Source organism: Phycodurus eques, chromosome 14 (assembly GCF_024500275.1).
Source record: "Phycodurus eques isolate BA_2022a chromosome 14, UOR_Pequ_1.1, whole genome shotgun sequence".
NCBI lineage: Eukaryota > Metazoa > Chordata > Actinopteri > Syngnathiformes > Syngnathidae > Phycodurus > Phycodurus eques.
In genome coordinates this window covers 5,846,089-5,866,318 of record NC_084538.1, presented here as the reverse complement: position 1 = coordinate 5,866,318, position 20,230 = coordinate 5,846,089, and the positions used below count along the sequence as shown (strand labels likewise).

Here is a 20,230-nt window from a genome sequence, read left to right as displayed (position 1 = left end):
AGCTCAATTGTAAGCATGAGAAAAAAAGGAGTAATTTTTTAACTTGAAATGATATGTCTTGACTGTTTAAGATCTTTGTATGTTGGAGAGGAACTAAATTTTGCCTGGGTTGTTAGCAGAAATCATGGAGAGTCATCGGCACATGTATGTTTTTGCGCTGCTGAATGGCATTTAAACTTGATCATTCATGGGGCACAGTCTTCGGGAATCACTTGTCTAGTACAGGTTGTCCCAAAAGTCACTATAGACCTCCTTTTTTCTATTTTGAACAAATGTGTGGCCATCAGCATTTGACAGCTTCGGCTTTGCAGTTTTTGTAAACATATCATTCCCTTTGCCGTGGCTTACCAATTGACATTGCAGCGTTACAAAATTCCCAGCTGGCATTAGTTTTTTATATCCCATACTGCATTTCAGTCCAGTGCAGCCCTCCGGATAAACTTTCCTTGACTTTGCGTGAAAGTTTCTCTAGAAGTTCAGTGTTTTCATCAGTGGTGGTAGTAGCAGGCCTTCCGCTGCTTGGTTTGTAAAGAGCAGATCCTGTTTCGAGAAATTTGCCATGGGTGGCGTGTGTGTTGGAGCAGTGTGACGGCTATGAAGCGTCTCAAACTGGTGCTGCACTGCAGTTGGGGACAGAGCAACTTCTTGGCAGGCAGCCATTTTGCAACGCTACTCCAATGTCAATTGGCAAGCCCAACTGTAAAACCTAAGCTGTCAAATGCTGACAGCCTCACGTCTGTCCGAATGACACCTGAATACAGTTTAGATCCTTTCAATAGCAATGTAACAATGTGCCCATCGCTATACGTTCAGGTCTCGTGGAGGGTTACGTGGCCGACAAGGCAGCACTGGAGGAGGCCTTGCTTCAGAAGGAGGCGCAAGAGGAGCGCTTAGTGGAGGAGCTGGAGGACCTCCGGAGGAAGGCGCAGCGGACGGAGGGTCTCTGCGCTGAGCTGGAAAACATTCAAGCCAAACACCAGGAGCTGAGCGAGGAGCACGGCGCGCTCCTGCGGCAGAAGGAGTACCTCTCCGCCGGCCTCGGGGAGAGGGAGAAAGGTGAGTTGAGTGACGAGCCATAAAATGACCTCTCAGTGAGCATACTTCGAAATGCGCTTATGTAACCCTGCTCAGATGTCTCTTCTCTCCTCCAGGCCATTGGCTCAATTTAGATCCTGATGCCGGTTTGTGGGTCAGAGTATGTGTGCAATGAGAAGGTGGGGAGACTGTGTGCTGTCGTTTGGGTTGCTTTCATAAAGCCATTCTGGCCAGTAAGCTTGCTTGTGGCTGAGGCTCTGAGTGTAGTGTTGTTGGTTTTTTGATTCCTTTCCTGAAAGTATTCTACTCTAGTTTGCTGCTTTTTGATGGTGTAACTAGGGTAGCCCAAGGGTGGAAATATTCTGGTAAGTTTTTGATAAATTTCCATGGGAACTTAAGCTGGGAAATTTTGGAAATATTCCTTCCATGGGAATTGACAAAAGATTTTCAGGGTAGTTTAATGGAAAGATATATTCCTGCACAACTATTAAAAAAAAAAAAAATTGGTCATAAGCAGACATTCATGTAAAATAGATCTGCCCAAAAAAAATAAAGGGTCCACTTAAACAGCACATACTAGGAATGAGATATTTCAATTGAAAATCTTATTTACATATTACATTACATAAGCGAGTAGATGCGATGTTTTAAATGTATTTTTACAATAACTTCTTTGTACATTTAACTAAACAGCAACTGATAAAGAAGATATGCACATTGAAAGTTAAAGGTTTGACATCTTGAGTTTAGTTCCACTTTTAGTTCTCGATGAAGAGAGAACCTTAATATTGTAAATTCCTGGTTTATTCCTATAAATACCCATTAATTTCTATGGAAAGTTTCCAACTTTGAAAATTTGCAACCCTACTTTATGTATTACTGTATCTGAATACCCAAAGTCTTAAATACTTATATCATCTTGCTTGTACATTAAGATATCTGCATTCCTCCATCCACCGACCCCAAAGGTCTGCTGGCAGAGACTGAGCGCTTGACCCAGGACCGGATGGACTTGCAGCGGCAGGCCGAGAAGGACCACAGCTCTCTGTCGCAGCGCCTCCGGGCCCTGGAGAGGGAGCAGGAGGAACAGGAGACCAAGAGCCAGGAGAAGGAGCTGCACCACAAGAACCATGCAGATGACCTCAGTCAGCGGGTGCAAGCGCTGGAGAAACAGCTCAAGCACAATCGGCAGTTCATAGAGGTAATGTGAGAAATCTGTCTCTCTTAATGTTCTGAATTCCTGGTTGCATGCAGGCGTCACATTGAGCAGATTGATGCTCCCATTTGTGGAGGTCTCCATGGATGTAGGTCAATGGTGGAAGTCTTTTTTTTCCACATTAGACCAAAAACGCTTTGGTTGTCTAGCTGCTTTGCTTGTCACTTTTAATCTGACCTGCTTTTGTGTTTGTAGATTTAAAAAAAAAAAAAAAAAAAAAAAAAAAAAAAAAAAAAAAGTAAAATATTGTAAAAATAAAAACCCAGTAAAAAAGAAATAACAATACAGTACCTGCCTTATTTAAATTTTTGTTCAAAAAGGAACAAACCGTCGAGCGTGAGCACGAACGAGATGAGTTCCAGCAGGAGATCGGACGGCTGGAAAGTCAGCTCAGGCAGATGGCCGGTGGTGACGTCAAAGGGCACAAGGTAAGCCCCCCCCCCCCATCATCTTAACATACAACTTATTTTCACTCCCTGAAAAAACTACTGTTTTTAATTAGTAAATCCTAAATGAGAAAAATGAGAAGTGCAGGAATGCGTGTCGCGGTGATGCTGTTTAAGTTAAAGAGCGTTTAACCCGATGCCTGTTGGAGTGATAAAACAAAGCTTGACTTTTGCCATGTGTTTATTCCTGTGCTGAATGCCATGCTGTAGTTTGAGGACTTGGTTCTGCAGGTATGGACTTCAACCACGACATATCTCTCAATCTTATGCATGGCATGCATTTTTGTTACCATTCCTCTGATGCCATCTTTTATAGGGTTTTTATTTGTAGTTACCCCTTCCATCAATCATGTTGCTTGCATCAATTTGCTTCCTCCTTGCCTAACTGCTCCTTCACCTCCGTGTCGCTACTCCCTTTTGAATGGCTTGACTTCATCATTCTCTCCCAGATGCCGCTCATCCGGAATGGCTTCTTTTTAGTTCCAAACCATACACAATGGAACCTCCAAAGTCAAAAGCAGTGCTTTGGATATGAAATGTCTCAAAAGTCTAACCATCATATGAGACGTCAGAAAATCTAGGTTCTTCAAGTCCGGCCCGTGGGCCACTTTTAATCCGGCCCCCATTGACATTATCAAGAGTTCTACAATATGTGTTGCATTATTTTAGCTTATATTTTACCAAAGGTTGTTTTTTTATTTTCCAATTTTACATATTTAAAAACCCATCCATCCATTTTCTGTACCGCTTATTCTCACTAGAGTCGCGGGCACGATGGAGCCTACCCCAGCTATCTTCGAGCGAGAGGCGGGGTACACCCTGAACTGGTCGCCATCTAATCACAGGGCACATATAAACCAACAACCATTCATACTCACACTCACACCTATGGGCAATTTAAAGTATTCAATTAACATACAGTGGATGTTTTTGGGAAGTGGCAGGAAACCGGAGTACCCGGAGAAAAACCACGCAGGCACGGGGAGAACATGCAAACTCTACACAGGCGAGGCCGGGATTTGAACCCCGGTCCTAAGTACTGTGAGGCAGATGTGCGAACCAGTCTATCACCGTGCCGCGCTATATTTAAAAATGAAAATATATAATTGTTTGATTGTAATTAAATTGCTTGAGGACACTGCATCATTTGCACAATTGTCACACAAAAAAGTATCGGCTTTACCATATTACTGGTAACCTTTTATTGTGACTATGTTTTGATGTCTCAAAAGTATTCACTGTCAATTGACTGTCTGTCGTACCAGAGCGACTCCAACTTCCGGAGACAAATTCCTTGTGTGTTTTTGACATACTCGGCAAATAAAGATGATTCTGATTAAGGTGCAGGTGGTTAGCATATCTGCCTCACAGTTCTGATTTTGGGGGTTCGAATCCCTGTGCTTGCTTGGGTTTTCTTCAGGCGAGTGACCAGTTCAGGGTGTATGCCTCCTCTCAAAGCTAGCTGGCATAGGATCCACCTTACCTGCGACCCTAATGAGGATAAGCAGCGCGCACACAAACGTTTTTCCGCTCATTTTCAAATGACTAGTTTGTGAAGAATTAACCTTTTACTTGGCTTTTTTGTGATGCCATCACAGAAGTAGGGTCAGTGGAACACCCTAAAAAGGTATGTCCCCTCAAAATTTAAAGTCTGTATATTTTTAGACAATAATAGGTGGAAACAGTCTGTTGTCATACTAGAGGGGCTCCAATTACTGGAGACAAATTCCTTGTGTTTTTTGGACATACTTAGAAAATAAAGATGATTCTGAAATAAGCCTTTTTTGTTAAAAACAGATAGCTGTAAAGCTTTCAGCCAGAAAGGTGAGTGCGTACAGATTCAGTTCCGCCTAGTGCACTGCTTAGTCAGCTCGTCGTTTTATTTATTGCATCACTCGTGGCTCTAAGACCTTTGAAAAATAGTTTGGGCAGAGATAATGTTTGCTTTTGTGGAGTATTAAGGTGCTGTCTGCTTGGGGTATTGACTTAAGCGCCAACTTTGATGTGGACAGCTGGTGCCAGTGAAGTGTTGGTACCATTTTAATCAATGACAGCGTACTCAATTAGCGAAGTTTTTTTTTTTTTTTTTTTAATTAGTGATTAAACGGGATTTTGGGGTTTTGATGTTAGCGTGCAACAGTATCTGATAGCAATACAAGGTTAAATACAAACTTGAATTATATAGTGTATGGAACTGGTAACTTAAGCAAGATGACGTTTTTGATTTCCTAAAAAAGTAGTTCTTAAGGAGAAGCAGGGATTCTGCCCGAGATTGAAGATATGAATTTAACTATTTTATTAAATGATTGGTTAATTATAATTAAAACAACATACACTTTTTCTTAAGCCTGGATCATCTGTCAGTTTTAAAAATTGCTTACCCGTGATCGTGACATCAGGGTCTGACACTAAAAAGCCACTCGGTACACAAACCCCTTACTATGGTATGTCACTCAGATGTCTTCAAAAGTTTTACTTTATTTTGGTTTTAGTTAGTGTTAATATACACTTAGTCTGCTAATAAAGGTTTCATCATGGTTTCAGTTTGAGCCTTTAACAAATCCAAATTTCCCATCGGGGAAAATAGTTTTGAAATTAGAACAACTTCAGCATCACAGAGGGGACCGGAGTTTCTGACTTTGGAGGTTCCACTATAGCTTACAAATCTCATTTCTACGTTGCGGTCTCTTAAGACCTCCCCAACATGCCGCCTCATTCTGCCCACCTTTGACGTGTTCCAAGGTGGAGAGTTTGCAAGCCAACATCAAAGGCAAGCTGGAGGACAATGCCTCCTTGGTGGCGGCCAACCAACAGGCGCAGCGAGAGCTCGCTGAGCACGACGAAGAGATCGACAAGATGGCTGTGAGAATCCATGAGCTGGAGCAAGCATTGCTTAGTAACGCTGAGCGTAATAGACAACTGGAACAAGAACTTCACCGGGCCAAGTTCAGGGAGGATGAGCTCACGCAAGTAAGAGCTATTTTTATTTTAATATTAAAATTAAGCTTGCGCTTACCAACACAAATCAAATCGACCGAGCGACAGCTCTTAGCTCAAAAAATATTTAAAGTGGAAGTCAAGTTATCTCTTTATATGTATGTTGTTTACTTCACAGTTGCCACTGCCCGGTGTTGACGCATAGTTATTTACATGCCACTCTATACATGCAGGTTTGGTGTTCCATCAGTTTATACAGCCATGTCTGATATGTGTCACTTGAAATGTAAAGCGGTTCTTTGACGTTGAAGTTAAATGCTTTTAACTTAAAGCAGTTGTCTCAAATTATCTTTCACCATTGAAAGGAATGTAAATGCCATTATATGATTTTTTTAATGAAAGAAATAGCACTCCACAATATTGTGCTGTATGAAAAATATAGTTCTAACATTTTTTTTTTTTTTTTTCTCCCTCCACTTTCACTGAACTTTATCATTAGTCCCCTAATCCCTTAAATAGTTATAATAATCTGAGTGTTAATAGACTTTATGTGTTTATCCCCCCTCTGCATCTTATTGTCTGAACTTTGTTTTTAATCATGTTGCACCAGGAGTGAAAGTTGTCAACAGACATATGACATCTCTGGTTGTCACTACATTGGGCCAGTCGCCTCATGTGACAGTGTGCACATGGGAGGGCCAATTGCCTCCATAAAGACTCAATGTCAAGACCAAACATTAGGGTGCACCACAGCCATGATATTAAATATATTATTTCGGAGTTAATACATTTCAGTAGTTTTAATGTAAACCTCAACAGAATGCAAAATTATAAGGTCACATAATATTACAACTGTGTGTCTGTTTTAAAATAGAAATCTTGTAATAGATCTCATTTCATGCTTAAAAAATGCCCATGTATACCCATGTATTATGCGCAGTATTGACATTTTAAGATTTTTTTTGTTGGGGGTCAATTCCATATAATATACAAGAAATTATGGTAGTTTGCCATTACCACGTTGTGACTGTGGTGTGAATGAATAATATGTGCAATTGTAAAGCGTCTTTGAGTATCCTAAAAAGCGCTATATAAATGAAATGCATTCTTATTACTACTGCCTTTGACTGGCATTATCGCTTTTATTGACTCCTCCTGGTTCAGTATCATACCTAATGTGCGGTAGAAGTTCTACGCTCATATTGCTCCACCAATTTGACTAAACGTGCACTTCACTCATTTTTCCCCCCCCCCCGATGTTTTCAAGCTTGAATTCAAAGTCATATTTTCACTTGCAACACAAAGCAAATAGTGGACCGCTCCTTTCTTAACTCTAAGAAATTGAGGCACTCAAAAGTCACGTTAGCACAGTATGTTGTCTCTGGAGTGCTTGCCCACCTTTCAAGTGTGAAATTAAACAACCAAGTAAATCTTTTATCTGTCTTTCTGTAAATGGGCTTCTGAACCTGCACTGTAAATTCAGCTTCAGTTTACGGGAATCTACTCTTCCTCCGCCTCATCAGGATAAGCAGGCCCTGGAACAGCAGCACTTGTCTAACAGGCTTCAGATATCGGCGCTGCAGTCCAGACTGGATGAGACGAGACACTGTTATCACGACAACATGCGGGAACCCACTCAGGAGCTCAGGGATGCTCTGGACGCAGCACAGCAAAGCCTACAACACAAAGAACAAGAGGTATAGTGCGTTTTGTCCTCCCGATTACAACATTCCCCTGACATACGAGATTAGGACCGGTTTGCGCAGCAATTTAAGAATGCACTGTGACACTGCAGAAGAAGGTTGCTCGGACTGGTCTTGGTATCATCATGAGACTCCACCTCAAAGCTTGGCACCTGATGATCACAAGAGGTGTTTAAGTGTTAAAATGCTGGACTGATGAGGAGGTCTTTGAATGCACCACGCACTTGGAGGGGGTGACTTTCACATTCAACCACAGTTTGAAACCCTAACCCTAGTTTGAAACCCTTATTTGAAATGCTAAGCTTTGTTTGAAACCCTAACCCTGGCCTTAATCCCGACTTTGAAAGCCCTACTTGGAACTTTAACCCTTGTCTGAAACTCTTAACCCTATATTGAAACCCTACTTTGAAATCCTGTCATGTTGAAACCCGAACTCTAGTTTAAAACACAAAGCCATGTTTGAATCTCTCCATTGAAACCGTAACCCCCTAACCCTATCTTGAAACCTTATTTTTAAAATTCTAACTCTTGTTTGAAACACATACACTCATCTTAAACCCTAACGTTATCTTGAAAGCCGATGATGAAGTCTTGCAGTTAGCCTCGCTTATAACCCAAGATTGAAACATAACCCTGCCTTGGAGTTGAAACCCTAACCCAAGTTTAAAAACTCTCAGTTCAAAGCCTAACCTTACTTTGAAACCCTTATTTGATACACTAATCCATGTTTAAAACGTTAACCCAGGCTTGAAACCCTAACCCTTGCTTGAAACCAGAATTTGAAACCCTAATTTGATGTGTTTTTCACGACACTAATATTTACTGTCATTATTAACTACAGCAACAGTATAGTTTAGTGGTATTCTTAGGTGTTTTCTGACACATAATTTTCAGCTACTACTGTATCTGTTTTTATTAGGCGGAAGTTCTTTTGGGCCAACTGGACAACGTGCAGAGGGACTTGAGCATTAAGGAAGCGGAGCTGAAACACCTCACACTCCAGCTGGAACGACTCACCTGTGAGAACGCAGCACTTGTCGAGCAGATTGACACCCTCAAGGTAGGCTTGTGTCTTAATTGATATGTAAAAGTTGTGTACTCTGCTTACAGCAGCTTTTTTAAAAACACATTTTTGTTTATTTTTTTTTTTAAACAAGGAGCAAGTGTCCTCCCTCAACATTCTGGCGGAGGATAAAGAGGTACAAAGAAAGGTGGCAGACCCGGAGGAGGAGAGCCTCTCCTCTGCCTTACTGCAGGAGAAGAACCAGGAGATTGACTACCTCAACACTGAGATCCAAAGACTGGAACAGGAGCTGGGAAATACCAACAATGAGGTCTTAATTACACACAAAGCCTGATTTCCACCAAGCAGTTTTGGTACAGGACAGTGGGTAGAGTTGTACAGTCAAGGCAAGGCAAGGCAGCCTCAGCCAAATATTTGCAGCTTGAAAGCACATACCTCGGCTTGGTGGAAACATTGCTTAAGTGCCTAGACTTCATTAGTGTTTGACATTTTTGTACAAATGGTCTTTTCCAATCATTCTCTCAAAAGGATCTGCAGGCCGAGCTTCACGACCTGAGCTCGCAAGTGGAGCATCTTCAGTCCGAAATTGCCAGGTTGCGCCAGGACAGGGAAGAAGAGGAGGAGCGCCTCCACGAGGTCATCAGCACGCTGCAGGCTGAGCTCTCCAAGCTCGGGCCCAACGTGTACGAGGTGAGCGACTCACAGGACGGCGACAGCATCAATCCCTCGCCATCTCCCAGCCCTGAGCCTCGAGGCGGGCCCAGCAACCTGAAGCACGAGCTCAGCCTGACTCACTCGACCTCCTCTCGGCCCCTCCGCTTGCGCCTCAAGGCCCTCCAGAGTCAGCTGGAGACGGCGGTGGCAGAGAAGGAGGGTTTGGAGCGTTTGCTGCTCACCCAGGAGGAAGAGTACAGAGGACACGGCGAAGAGTTTGGCCGACGGCTGAAAGTGGAGAGGGAGAAAGTGGACAAGCTCCAAGGCCTCCTCACTCTCAAGGAAGTCGAGCTGGTGGGTATCGAGGAAGAGAGGAGCGGTTTCAGATTACGAGCACAGCAGGTTGAGGCCATGCAAAAAGAAAAAGAGCATCTCAGCTCTCTGGTTACTCAACTTCAACAGAAGGAACAAAACTTATTGAGAGAAGTTGAAGGTTTAAAAACCAAAGAACAGGAAATGAAGACTTACAGCATGACTCTGGAAGCACAAGTCCAGAGGCTACAAGGTGAAGTGGCAGACAGAGAAGAGGCCGTCGCTCAGGAGCAGGCGAGGGTGGATGCGCTCGAGACTGTCAAGGTGGAGCTGTCGGACGAACGGGAGGCACTCAGGCGGCGGGAGGGGCAACTCCAGGAAGAAATTGAAAGGCTCAGACAAGAAGCCGCTGCACTGAAGACCCATGTTGATGAGCTCACTGCTCAGCTCTTGGAAAAGCAGCGCAGTCAAGATGATGCTCAGAAGGAAGTGCTGGTGAGTCTCTTTCCCCACGCACAAAAGAACAACATTACAATCCATGAAACGTAGAGAACAAATTCTCTAGTGGTTAGAACCTAGCACTGTACATTTTTAGCAGTTGAGCCTTTTACCTAAAGCCAATAAAGTGAGCCCCTGCTTTTCGCAGGGGACAGGGAACGAGCCCTGGCGCAAATAGCAATTTTCTGCAAATAATTGATGTCCCGCTTAAAGGGGGTTTGTAATTGCATCAAGATGCCACAAGATTGCAGCAAAGCACTTAGGACGGAGATGATCATAAATCACCATGCAGCTAGCATGCACACAATCATGAACACGTTACAGAAACAGCTGTTTACTAAATGACTCAACACAAACAAACCACCGTCACATGAAGCTCATTAATTTATTATCTAGCATACTGTTATACTATATTAGTCATATGTAATTTTGTTTTTTACATAAACTGATTGTTTCAGTTTCTAGTTTGGTCCGTAAATGTCAGAAAACAGACAAAAAATGTTGACCATTATTTTCTAAAGTAAGAGATGTCTTCTTTTGGAAGTAAGATGTCTTATTTTGATTAAACACAAAAAAAGTCTGCTTTCATTGTGGACTACAGAAATCAGAATATTTATTGTTGAAAGGCAGAAATTCAGAGGATTTGTACAATTTTAAGTTTGATAATCAATTAGTTGTTGATTTATTTGATTCATTGTTGCACCTCCACGATAGTGAATCAATTGTGAAATACTGGAAATAGATAAAGCTGATGGGATCAGTTGTTAAAGAATCAATGTGCTGTTCATGATTTCCTCACTTTTGGCCAGTCGATGAATCCTGTTTTGGGTTCGAGGGAAGTAATGCCATGCTTCCACTTTTATTTAAAAAAAAATAATAATAAAAATAAATAAATAAATGCATGCTGTGCTAACAGCAAGACCGCATCTGGTTGTAGTTAGGGCAGACGACACGTCACGGCAGCGACGCGGAGGAAGTGACATTGAAATAAGGAAGTGAATAGAAGATTCGGGGGTAGCTTTTGTTTTTAAAGCTGTTCCGTCGTATTACTGTGGGATTTTTGATAGTCGAGAAAGCTAATTTGGATTATTTGAGACTGCTTTGTGTCCGTGTGTTGTGATCCATCTTGGCTCATGTTGCGGTACAAGAACAAATCAAATTTGTGTTTTTGATAAACATTATGTAGTCTTGTTATATGACTAACTAGAGAACTACCCAAGAAAGGGAGAAGTTAATGTTGTCCTATCACAGACTAAATGCTAATGAGACCTTTTCTCTCCGTGAGACCCATGCTGAGGAGACTCTGGCGAAAGCCGATGCCGCCTTAAGGCTGAGGGAGACGGAGCTGGCCAGACTGGGGGCAGACCATCAGGCCCTTAGGGGAGAGTTGACCACTGTGAAACAAGATTTACACAGCAGCACTCAAAGAGCTGAAAAACTATGTGAAGAAGGACTGGTAAGAGCCAGCCAGGCACAGCAAATCATATTCAGAGGGGATGGTTTGAAGTGTGGAAGTTTGGTTAAAAAAATAAAATAAATTCCTGCATTAGATATTTTTGTCTTGGAAAATTTGGTGCACTGAAAAAGTGGAAATTTTGATGTGTGGAAAAATACTTCTGTACAGGTATATGCTCTGAATAAGCAGAACAGTTTGAAGTTGAAATGTGAAAGGATTATGTACTTTTTAAAAAATGTCTCCTTTAATTGGTGAATTATGTCATAGAAAATGGGAAATACTGGAAAAAAAGGAATGTGAAAAATGTCTCGTGAGCGGAATATTTTGAAGTGGGAATGGTTCAAACAAGTATAGTAAAATGGAAGAATGAGATAAATTACTAAAACGTCTCCTTTTGTTTCTGTGGGATACTTTTTCATGAAAAATTTGGAATTGTACGACATTTCTTATACGCCAGTTATCATTTATATTATAATAACTTTCCTACTGAGTTAGTATAACTTTGTGACGCACTATGCCACGTTCTGACTGATGTAGAAATTAGTTGCCGCCGTCGGAACGGAACGCCTCCTTAAACCGAGGACCCCCTGTACATCACACACTCATGTATTCATACCTGACTGAACTTTCCCTTTCATATTTCGTTGTTAGAGCAAAGACCGTGCCCTGGAGGACCTGGGGAACGACAACCACTGGCTGAAAGTGGAGCTTGTACGCTTGCGGGAGGAGACTCTTTCCTACCAGAAACGAGAGCTGCAGCAAGTTAGACCGCACAGTCGCCAACTGGACACGCTTGGTCACCACAAGGCAGGCTCGCACAGGGGTGAGTCCTCGATGGCTTTGATGGAACCTCCAAGATCGAGCACGTTCCACCAGTCTTTTTGGTGTGTATTTACTTATCTATAGCCTGTCCTGTTCAGCTGCTTAGTCATGCAGTATGGTGACTCTGTGCGTTTTCATGCTGGAACAGTTTTGCTGTAAAAGTCAAACTGTGGCTACTAAAAACCTTTATTTAGTGGCAGTGTTTTAAGTAACAATCTTAACTAGTATAAAAGTATAAAGTCTTAATGAAACTTAAAAAAAAAAAAAAAAAAAAAAAAAAAAAAAAACATTTTATTACTTACCCTTTGAAGCGTAACAGTTGAAATGAGGAGAAGAGCTTGCTGGTCAGTCAAGTCAAATTTAACTGTCATCCAGGTGTTAAAAATAAAAACAAAAAACAATTGTTAAAATTAATTTAAAACTGCTGTTCCGGGTAGTTGAGTGTCTTCACCTTAATACTAAACCCAGCTGACTTTGCATTTTAACTGATTTGCTCTATCAAGAAATGTTCATTTTACACTTCCATCGTCATCATAAAAAAAGCATTCAAATCAAATAATTTAGGTGCACACTGAGCCCAATGAAGTCTTGCATGATAGTCTTGACATCACTCTTGAGCATGGTTCAAAGTTTCTGGCTTTTGAGGCATATCTTCCCCTGCAAATTGGGTTGAACTCCAAATTTTACGTCGTCGAAGGTTCTTGTACTGAAACAATAACATGGCAAAAACATAAGGAGAGCAGTGGAATACCATTTCTAAAAGCACTTGGTATCGTTTCATTTTTTTACAGCGGAGTACTGTGTTACTTTTCTAGTACCGGGGTACAGTGCAACCCTAATTGTTGTGATTAAAATTCTTCGTCAAAAACAAAATATCCTTCTTGAACTTCTTGAGCAGATGTTTCTCAGAGGGCCTTTGAGGACGTGGTGAGCATCTACAGTGACAACACCTCTCTGAGCTCCCCGGAGGTATTGCGGCACCTGGAATGCTCTGAAGTGGTCCTCCAAGAACAGTTCCACGCGTCGACTCTGGGCTCTCGTCTGTCTGAGTTGAGCGCACTAGAGCTGGACCACCCTCGAGTCATCAAGTCCCCCGGGGTGGCAATGGACCCTCCAATCTCCAGGACCATAACTCCAGACCCGACCACACAGAGCAGCCACTCCCCTCGGTCTCTCTCCATCTCGGACAACTTCTCCGTTGTGGACTCAGTCAGTGCAGATAAAGTATGTCCTCACAACAGCACCATACACCTTTTTGTCTGATGTCTCAATGATTATTATGCAGGGATCAAGATCAAGCAAAAATGTCCACTTCCCCCATTATATAAGTACTTGAGCGTCTTCGTTCGCATTAGTGGTTATCCGGCGCAATAGCGAGTTGTTGCTGTTATTACTAGGCCCAACCATGTTAGCCTGCCAGTTAGCTAGTGGCATGTGCCTCTCATGGCGGCGTGGAAAGCCCTATGACGGCCGGGGGGATATAGTCCAGCCACCGGAAGCTTTAATTGGATATATTTTTGCCGCTCAAACATGTAGGGATGTGTAGGTATAAATAAGATGCTAGATGAAGTAGCATCTATTTCTCAACAGGGCGTGATTTCACACATACGTCCACAGCATTTGAGAGCAGAGACAATTTCTTGAATATTTTTCTTTTTTTTTTATTAATTTTTTTTTTTACGATTTTGAAGGCTCATTTTATATACCTGGCAATTTTTTTAGTCATTCAAAGTCCTTAACAACACTCTTCTATGCGGTCTGTCAACTTTAGAAGACATTTTCACTTTACATGGACTTTAAAGGTGATAAAGTAAAAAATCATTCAGGATTTTTTCAGATTTTGTGGTGCCTACTTAAGCAGCAAATGACATCTCCACATTCAGAACGAAAACAAGAGCAATGTGTACTAAGCTGACAGTTTATAGAGCAAGTTACCTGAGGATCATTAATGTGATGTTCACAAATTGAATCTTGACATGGAGCAGAAAGCAGAGGAAACCATTTTTGCTCCTGAAACAGAATTATCTTTATTCCTCGGGGCATTATGCAGAGAAATGTTATTTTAGGCCTAAATAGTTTGTGTCTTTGCGTATGTTGAAAAGGTCTATATAAAACCAAATTATTATTATTAGTAGTAGTTGTTAAGGACGTTGCACCCATCAGGGTATGGGTGTCTCTACCCTCTACTGTTTTGACACCGACTTTATTCAGGTTTTTGTTTCTAAAAAGTGTTGCGGGTCATGTCAAATTTAACGCCGGCGAGTATGTCGCTGCTTCGCAACCCATTAAAATGCCAATTGCTACTTCCCTAGTAGGCTTTTTATGTTTTTGACTCTGTGGTGCATAGATACTCTTGTGTAAAATACATATTTCGCATAGGATATCGCAAATCTTCAGTTCGACATTTACTGTACCTTATTGTGGGCCGTGTCCAGTTGATCAGTTGTCAATTTCCACCACTGCCAATAGCAATCTGGCCCTTTTTTGTATCATCTTAATAAGTTTACCACCTTTCGTTCTCTGGTGTCGACCCCACAAGGAGTCTCGTCTGCCTGTGTGCCCTCTCATGGAATCGTCAGTCACGCTGGATGATGTTCACTATCAGCTGGCGGCCAACGCTAGCTACTCCTGTGCTAACATGCCACCTTGGACGTTTGGGCACAATCTTAGGGCGTTACAGAAAGAGCACAAAAATACACAAATAGGCAGAAGTAGGTGTGACTTTGCAAAGAATAGTTACTGTATGTTGTACAGAAAAATGATTAAGGGTGTTCACGAATGCCGATTTGTAAATTGGTGAGGATTTAACGGTCTCAATGTTCTGTTTCTTGGAGGTGTATGATATGGAAGGACTTGACGTAACAGCACCCCCATCACCACTCGGCTCCACCTCTTCCTTATCGGCACCAGAATGGGCCAGTGACGGCTACGGCAGCAGTAAGTAGGCGTATGCTCTGCACCTGTAACGCTGAGTTCTTGTTGCAGCAACATTAATGCTGACTTTTTTCATCTGTTGCGGTCCAGATGTGAGTTCAGAGCTGGGCGCGAGGCTGCGAGTGGAGCTGGACCAGACTGAGAGGCTGGACGCTCAGTTTGTCGAGTATCTCCGCTGCCGGGGCATGAACCCCACCGCTAACACGGACAGCGCTGCAGGCAGCATGAGCTACAGCGATGACCTCTTGTCTCCAGAGCTTCAGGTAGACTGTTATAAACACACAGTAGTTGACAGTCCTTAAAGGGAACATATGATGGAAAAGGCATTAATTGCTTGTATACAAATACAATGGTGCTTTGAGTTATGTTTAATTCTGTGTGCATGCTTGTAACTCTTATCACTCATCTCATATCTAAAATCAACTTTCCCCACTGAAATGAATGGAAATGCCTTTAATCTGTTCGAGCCCCACGCCCCATTAAAAAAAACATTTTTTGTAGTGTGTGTAATGTGGCACTGTACAGTATTGTACTGTATAAAAAAAATGCAGTAATAACATACCTTGATTGATACTACTACTACTTTTTTTTTTCACTTCGCTTTTATTGAATTTGTTTTTTGCCTTTTTAGCAATGTTTGGAGCTATGCTCGTATTGCTCAGTAAAGTTGACTGCATGCATACCTTAATCTTTTTTTCAATTATTTTAAGCTTGAATTCAATGGGCATCATCCACTTCTTCTTCCTAGCACTCACTTTCTTAAGAACCAGCGTTGGAAAAAACCTATTTGATAAAAATTGGAAAATGTGAGCATAAAACACAACATTCACAAATGATAGTGGCTGGATGTTTTGCAGTTCGCTGCTGCCATCTACTGGCGTTTTGGCTGAATCTGATTTGTAAGGCAAATTTTTGCTCGCAACGCAAAACACAAAATTGATCCAGCGATAGCGCATATCTTCAAAAACCCGTGAGTCAAGGTACCACTGTGGTTGTCTCTGGAGTGCATGCCCACCTATCAAGTTTGAAATTAAGCAACCAAATAAATCTTTTGTCTTCCTGTAAATGTGTCTGCAAGTGAGCTGTTCAGAGTTTTGCCAGCTTGTGACAGAACGGTGTGGCTGATTTTACATTTATACTGATTTGGCTGGGCCAAGCACTGCCATTTTCAAGCAACTGCAAGACAGCGCAGAAGCACTAGCATTTCAAAGCCAAGCAAGAGCTACTGAATTACAGATAGCGTTATTAGCTTCTGGTAAGCGGCACATACTTGAATATTCTGTGACATTGTCGATGTGGTGTCAGGGAATACAGTGCCTTGAAAAAGTATTCATGCACCTTGAACGTTTTCACATTTTGTGACCTTTTTGATCACAATCTTGAATGTATTTTGTTGAGATTGTATGTGATAAATGAACACCACGGTTGCAATGTGGACTGGTACTAAAAAAAAATTACCACAATACCTTTCCGTCAAAAACGATACCACGTCTTTTCAATAAGTATTTTTGAGAGTGACCTTCCTCAACGTGCAGTTCGACAAATGGTGAACAATTCTCCATTAAGAGGCTGAACCTGCTTGTTTCAAATTGGTGACTGACTAAATACTTTTTTGCCCCACTGTAAATGAACAAAGATTCATTGTAGTCATTTTTGGGGGTGTGGGACCAATTAAGAGAGATTATATCATTTCCCATGATCTGTTGATCTGTCACGAACCAGTGGGTGGGATTGGAATCACGTCTGTAAAGTATATTCATGTTTCTTTAATAGGCCCTGCTGAGGAAAGTGTACCAAGAAAGCTGCAGAATATTGACCTTGTCTCAGCGTCGCGCCCCAGCGTCCTTCCATCCGATGCATGTGGCGGAATTAAACTCACTCTCACAGCTCCAGGAGGAAGAGGGTCCGACTTTACAGAACGAGGGGGACAAGCCATCCTCCAACCCGCCCATGGGCTGGCAGCAGGAGAAAAGAGCCCTGCAGAAGACAGTGATTGCGCTGCGTGAGCTGCTCTGTCAAATGGCGCAGAGACGTACGCATGTGAGTTTTGAGTGTTTAAACATTAGGGACTACAACTGGCCTGATCTGAAAACGATAAAAAAAGCTTGTTGTGTTTCTGGTTTTGCCACCAGATTTAACTCAAAAGGTTGAGTTTTTTTTTCCCATTAACATAAAAAAAAACTCTAAATCAATCCAGCGGAACCTGTGGGTGAGGAGAATAAATAGTTGCACAGAAAAGATTGCAAGACTGCCTAGAGGCGGTGTAGCCACTTGTGCAAACCTCCATCAATGGGTTTGTGGAAGACATTTTCTCTATGTATACAGTAAAATGTTTGGTTGGGTTGTCGGAGGAATTTAGAAAAACTAATGGCTACCCTACTTGCTAATGTCAACACTACCTTAGCGTATTCATTTCACTGTCAATAGAACACATCTGTGCCATTTAATCTAGCCAGTCCTTCAATGGTCATCTTAACTATGTCTGAGTTTCCACCACGTCTGTCCTGAAATCTCCTAACCTGTTGAAATGTAAATTACAGTCGCTGTTCTGTCTCCCTTCGAAGCAATATATCTCGTTAAATCTTCTGTTCTACTGACATGACACGTCACAGAAATTACGGAAGTAGAGAAGAAGGCTAAAATCATCATTTAGGCAATTTACCCCAACTTCTCAATTGCTCTGTTATGGTCAAGTGACATGGGAGTGTTAGTTTGCTAGTGGTGCAATCGGAGTTTTTGCCACCCGGAAGTATGTACCCGTATGATGTCATGATTAAAAGAGCTATACAATTTGATCCTCAGTATTTGCATTATTTATCTTCGTGCCCAGACTGACTCCAGAGGTGATGCTGACAGAGAGCTGCTACAGGTGGAATCTCAAACAAGCGCAGAGCTGGAGGAGAGCCAGAAGCAGCTGAAATGTGCGCATGATTCTCAACAAGAGCAAAAGAACAAAATACAGGCACTCAGGTATCCACGTCCGTTGTCCACTTGCCCCAATGCCACAAAGCACATTTTCCCATGAAAATATAATTATATATTCCCAGGTCCGTACTCTCAGGATTTCCTTGGTATCCTAAATGTGAATAATAGTGGTTGATTGTTTAACATTGTTCCTCACATCATATCCGCTCAATTAATCCTGCAGGGTGACTATGGAAGAGTGCGAGGAAGCTTTGACGAAGGAACGGTCGCTGGTCCAGGAGCTTCAACAACAGCTAGAAGAAGAACGAGCTCTCAATATGCGGCAAGAAAGAGAGGTGGAGCAAAGACTAGAGGTATGGACTAAACTTTGGGGGAAAACAGCATAGCATATTGTGTGATTGTGGGGTTAAAAAGTGGAATTGAATTGAAACACCCCCCTCAAAAAGGGTTTGTAATTGCCTCTAGATGCCACAAGAGAATGGATTCTGGTATACTGTTTGGATTGATTTATTTAGTGTAGTCTGTAGCAAAGCAAACAAATAACCCACCTTCACATGAGGCTCATCAATAGTACAGGTATCGGGTAGCCTAAATAACACGCTTCCTCCACCAGGTTATGCGAGCGACGTCCGAGCAGCGGAGGTCCGAGATACTGGGCCTTCAGGGTCTTGTGGAGCAGAAGACTGTGATGTGCAGCAACCTGAGACGTGAGCTCCAGATCGAGCAGTCCCGCAGTGTTCTGCTGGAGAAGCGTTTGGACGACTCTCAGAAGAAGCTCGAAGACGAGCGCCAGCACTCTGCCGACCAACGCGAGGAGAACACCCGTCTTGAACACCTCTTGACCCAGTCAGAATCCCGCCTGTCTGAAATCCGTTCCAAGCTAGCGGACGCCCAACGGACGTTGGACGAAGAGAGAGACCGCAGCGCCAAACAACTGGACGACATTAACCACAGACACGAAGCCGACGCAGCCCGAGACAGGAAGTTAATCGCCGACATGCGCTCTCAGCTGGACGTGGAGCGAAGGCGAGGGGAGGAACTGGTGGCCTCGGTGGACAAACTGAAAGCGAAGGTCTTGCAGTGCAAGAGTATGCGGGACGAGGACAAGAGCCACGAGGAGGCCTTGAGGGAGCAGAAAAGAAAGGTTGACTGCGCTTTGGAGGCACAGGGCATGGAGCTTGGCGAACTGAAAGAGAGAATACAACTGCTGAAGGACAAGGAGAGGGAGCGGGAGGAGCAGTGGGAGAGGGAGCGCAGGAAGGGCTGGCAGGAGCAGATGGAGAGGGAAATACGACAGGAGAAGACCAATAACAAACTGGTAAGATCAGTAGAGGAATTCCTTTGATTATGACAGCTCAACTGTGTAAGAATATGTCGCCATGCTAAAAAGACATTATTTTCTGTTTTATTCCCTTCTGGATTTACTTTATTTCTCATGATACCACATAAGCTTTGAAAGAGTTTTTTTTATCGAGCTTTGACTTGCATCATCTTCCAGAGAAATAATAGATTTTCTTTTTTTTTTTTGCTCAACAGATAATTTGAAAATAATAAAAAAAAACAACCCTCGATATACAGAGTAAATTCGATATATACCCCAACCCTACTTAAAATTTTTCATTTACTACTGCGTCAGCATAGGTTAGTGGTAAACTAAAATAATTTGGGTTTTCGTCATCACAGTAGGAACAATGACAGCAAAATGATTAGATAGACCCTTGACCCCTCTTTTTCTTTTCTTTCCCTAAAGCGTGACTTAGAGTTGCTGAGGCAGCAGGACAGGCAAGGCGCGGAGGACCTACAGCGCACTTTGGCTGAGCTCCAAAGAGAGAAGCGGGACATGTCTGCTCAAAGGATGTCGGGACAGAGCGGCGAATGCTGCCATACGGATGGCGCCAACCCCAGTGGCCAGGGCTCGCAACACAGCCAGCAGGTACAAGAATACAATGCTAGGCAATATGGCTTAGGTTTAATCACAGTAGAGACATCCATCCATTTTCTAGCGAGCGTGTTCAGTGTCAAGGGTGAGTTGGAGTCAATCCAAGCTGATTTTAGACAACCCTAAGATGGAGTCGTTGCAGGTCAATCACAGGGATATATTCATATCCGCACAGTAAAGTCTAAGTTTCAAAGCCAGAACTTTTCGATCATGAGGTTAATGTGCTAGCCACATGCAGCTCAGCTACGATTTAGACAAATCGAGATTCTAAACTTTTTACATCCATCGCTTTCCTGTGGCAGAGGGTTTTTTGTTGTTGTTTTTTTTCT

At 42.5% G+C, this 20,230-nt stretch overlaps 1 protein-coding gene across 7 annotated transcripts in view; it reads left to right on the top strand.

Moving 5' to 3' along the window:
• Window positions 1-20,230, top strand: part of pcnt (pericentrin) — a 57,670-nt gene that overhangs the window by 31,619 nt on the left and 5,821 nt on the right. For 3 of the 7 annotated variants that reach the window (XM_061697391.1, XM_061697389.1, XM_061697388.1), the window contains exons 36-54: window positions 814-1,056; window positions 1,971-2,236; window positions 2,572-2,679; window positions 2,908-2,928; window positions 5,440-5,667; window positions 7,158-7,331; window positions 8,257-8,397; window positions 8,495-8,671; window positions 8,890-9,822; window positions 11,111-11,281; window positions 11,933-12,104; window positions 13,002-13,327; window positions 14,938-15,040; window positions 15,128-15,300; window positions 16,811-17,077; window positions 17,868-18,007; window positions 18,186-18,315; window positions 18,576-19,280; window positions 19,713-19,895. In XM_061697391.1, the coding sequence (XP_061553375.1) occupies window positions 814-1,056; window positions 1,971-2,236; window positions 2,572-2,679; window positions 2,908-2,928; window positions 5,440-5,667; window positions 7,158-7,331; window positions 8,257-8,397; window positions 8,495-8,671; window positions 8,890-9,822; window positions 11,111-11,281; window positions 11,933-12,104; window positions 13,002-13,327; window positions 14,938-15,040; window positions 15,128-15,300; window positions 16,811-17,077; window positions 17,868-18,007; window positions 18,186-18,315; window positions 18,576-19,280; window positions 19,713-19,895 (4,661 nt within the window). The remainder of the gene's footprint in view (window positions 1-813; window positions 1,057-1,970; window positions 2,237-2,571; window positions 2,680-2,907; window positions 2,929-5,439; window positions 5,668-7,157; window positions 7,332-8,256; window positions 8,398-8,494; window positions 8,672-8,889; window positions 9,823-11,110; window positions 11,282-11,932; window positions 12,105-13,001; window positions 13,328-14,937; window positions 15,041-15,127; window positions 15,301-16,810; window positions 17,078-17,867; window positions 18,008-18,185; window positions 18,316-18,575; window positions 19,281-19,712; window positions 19,896-20,230) is intronic. The other 4 variants (XM_061697394.1, XM_061697392.1, XM_061697393.1 and 1 more) reach the window with 3 other exon arrangements.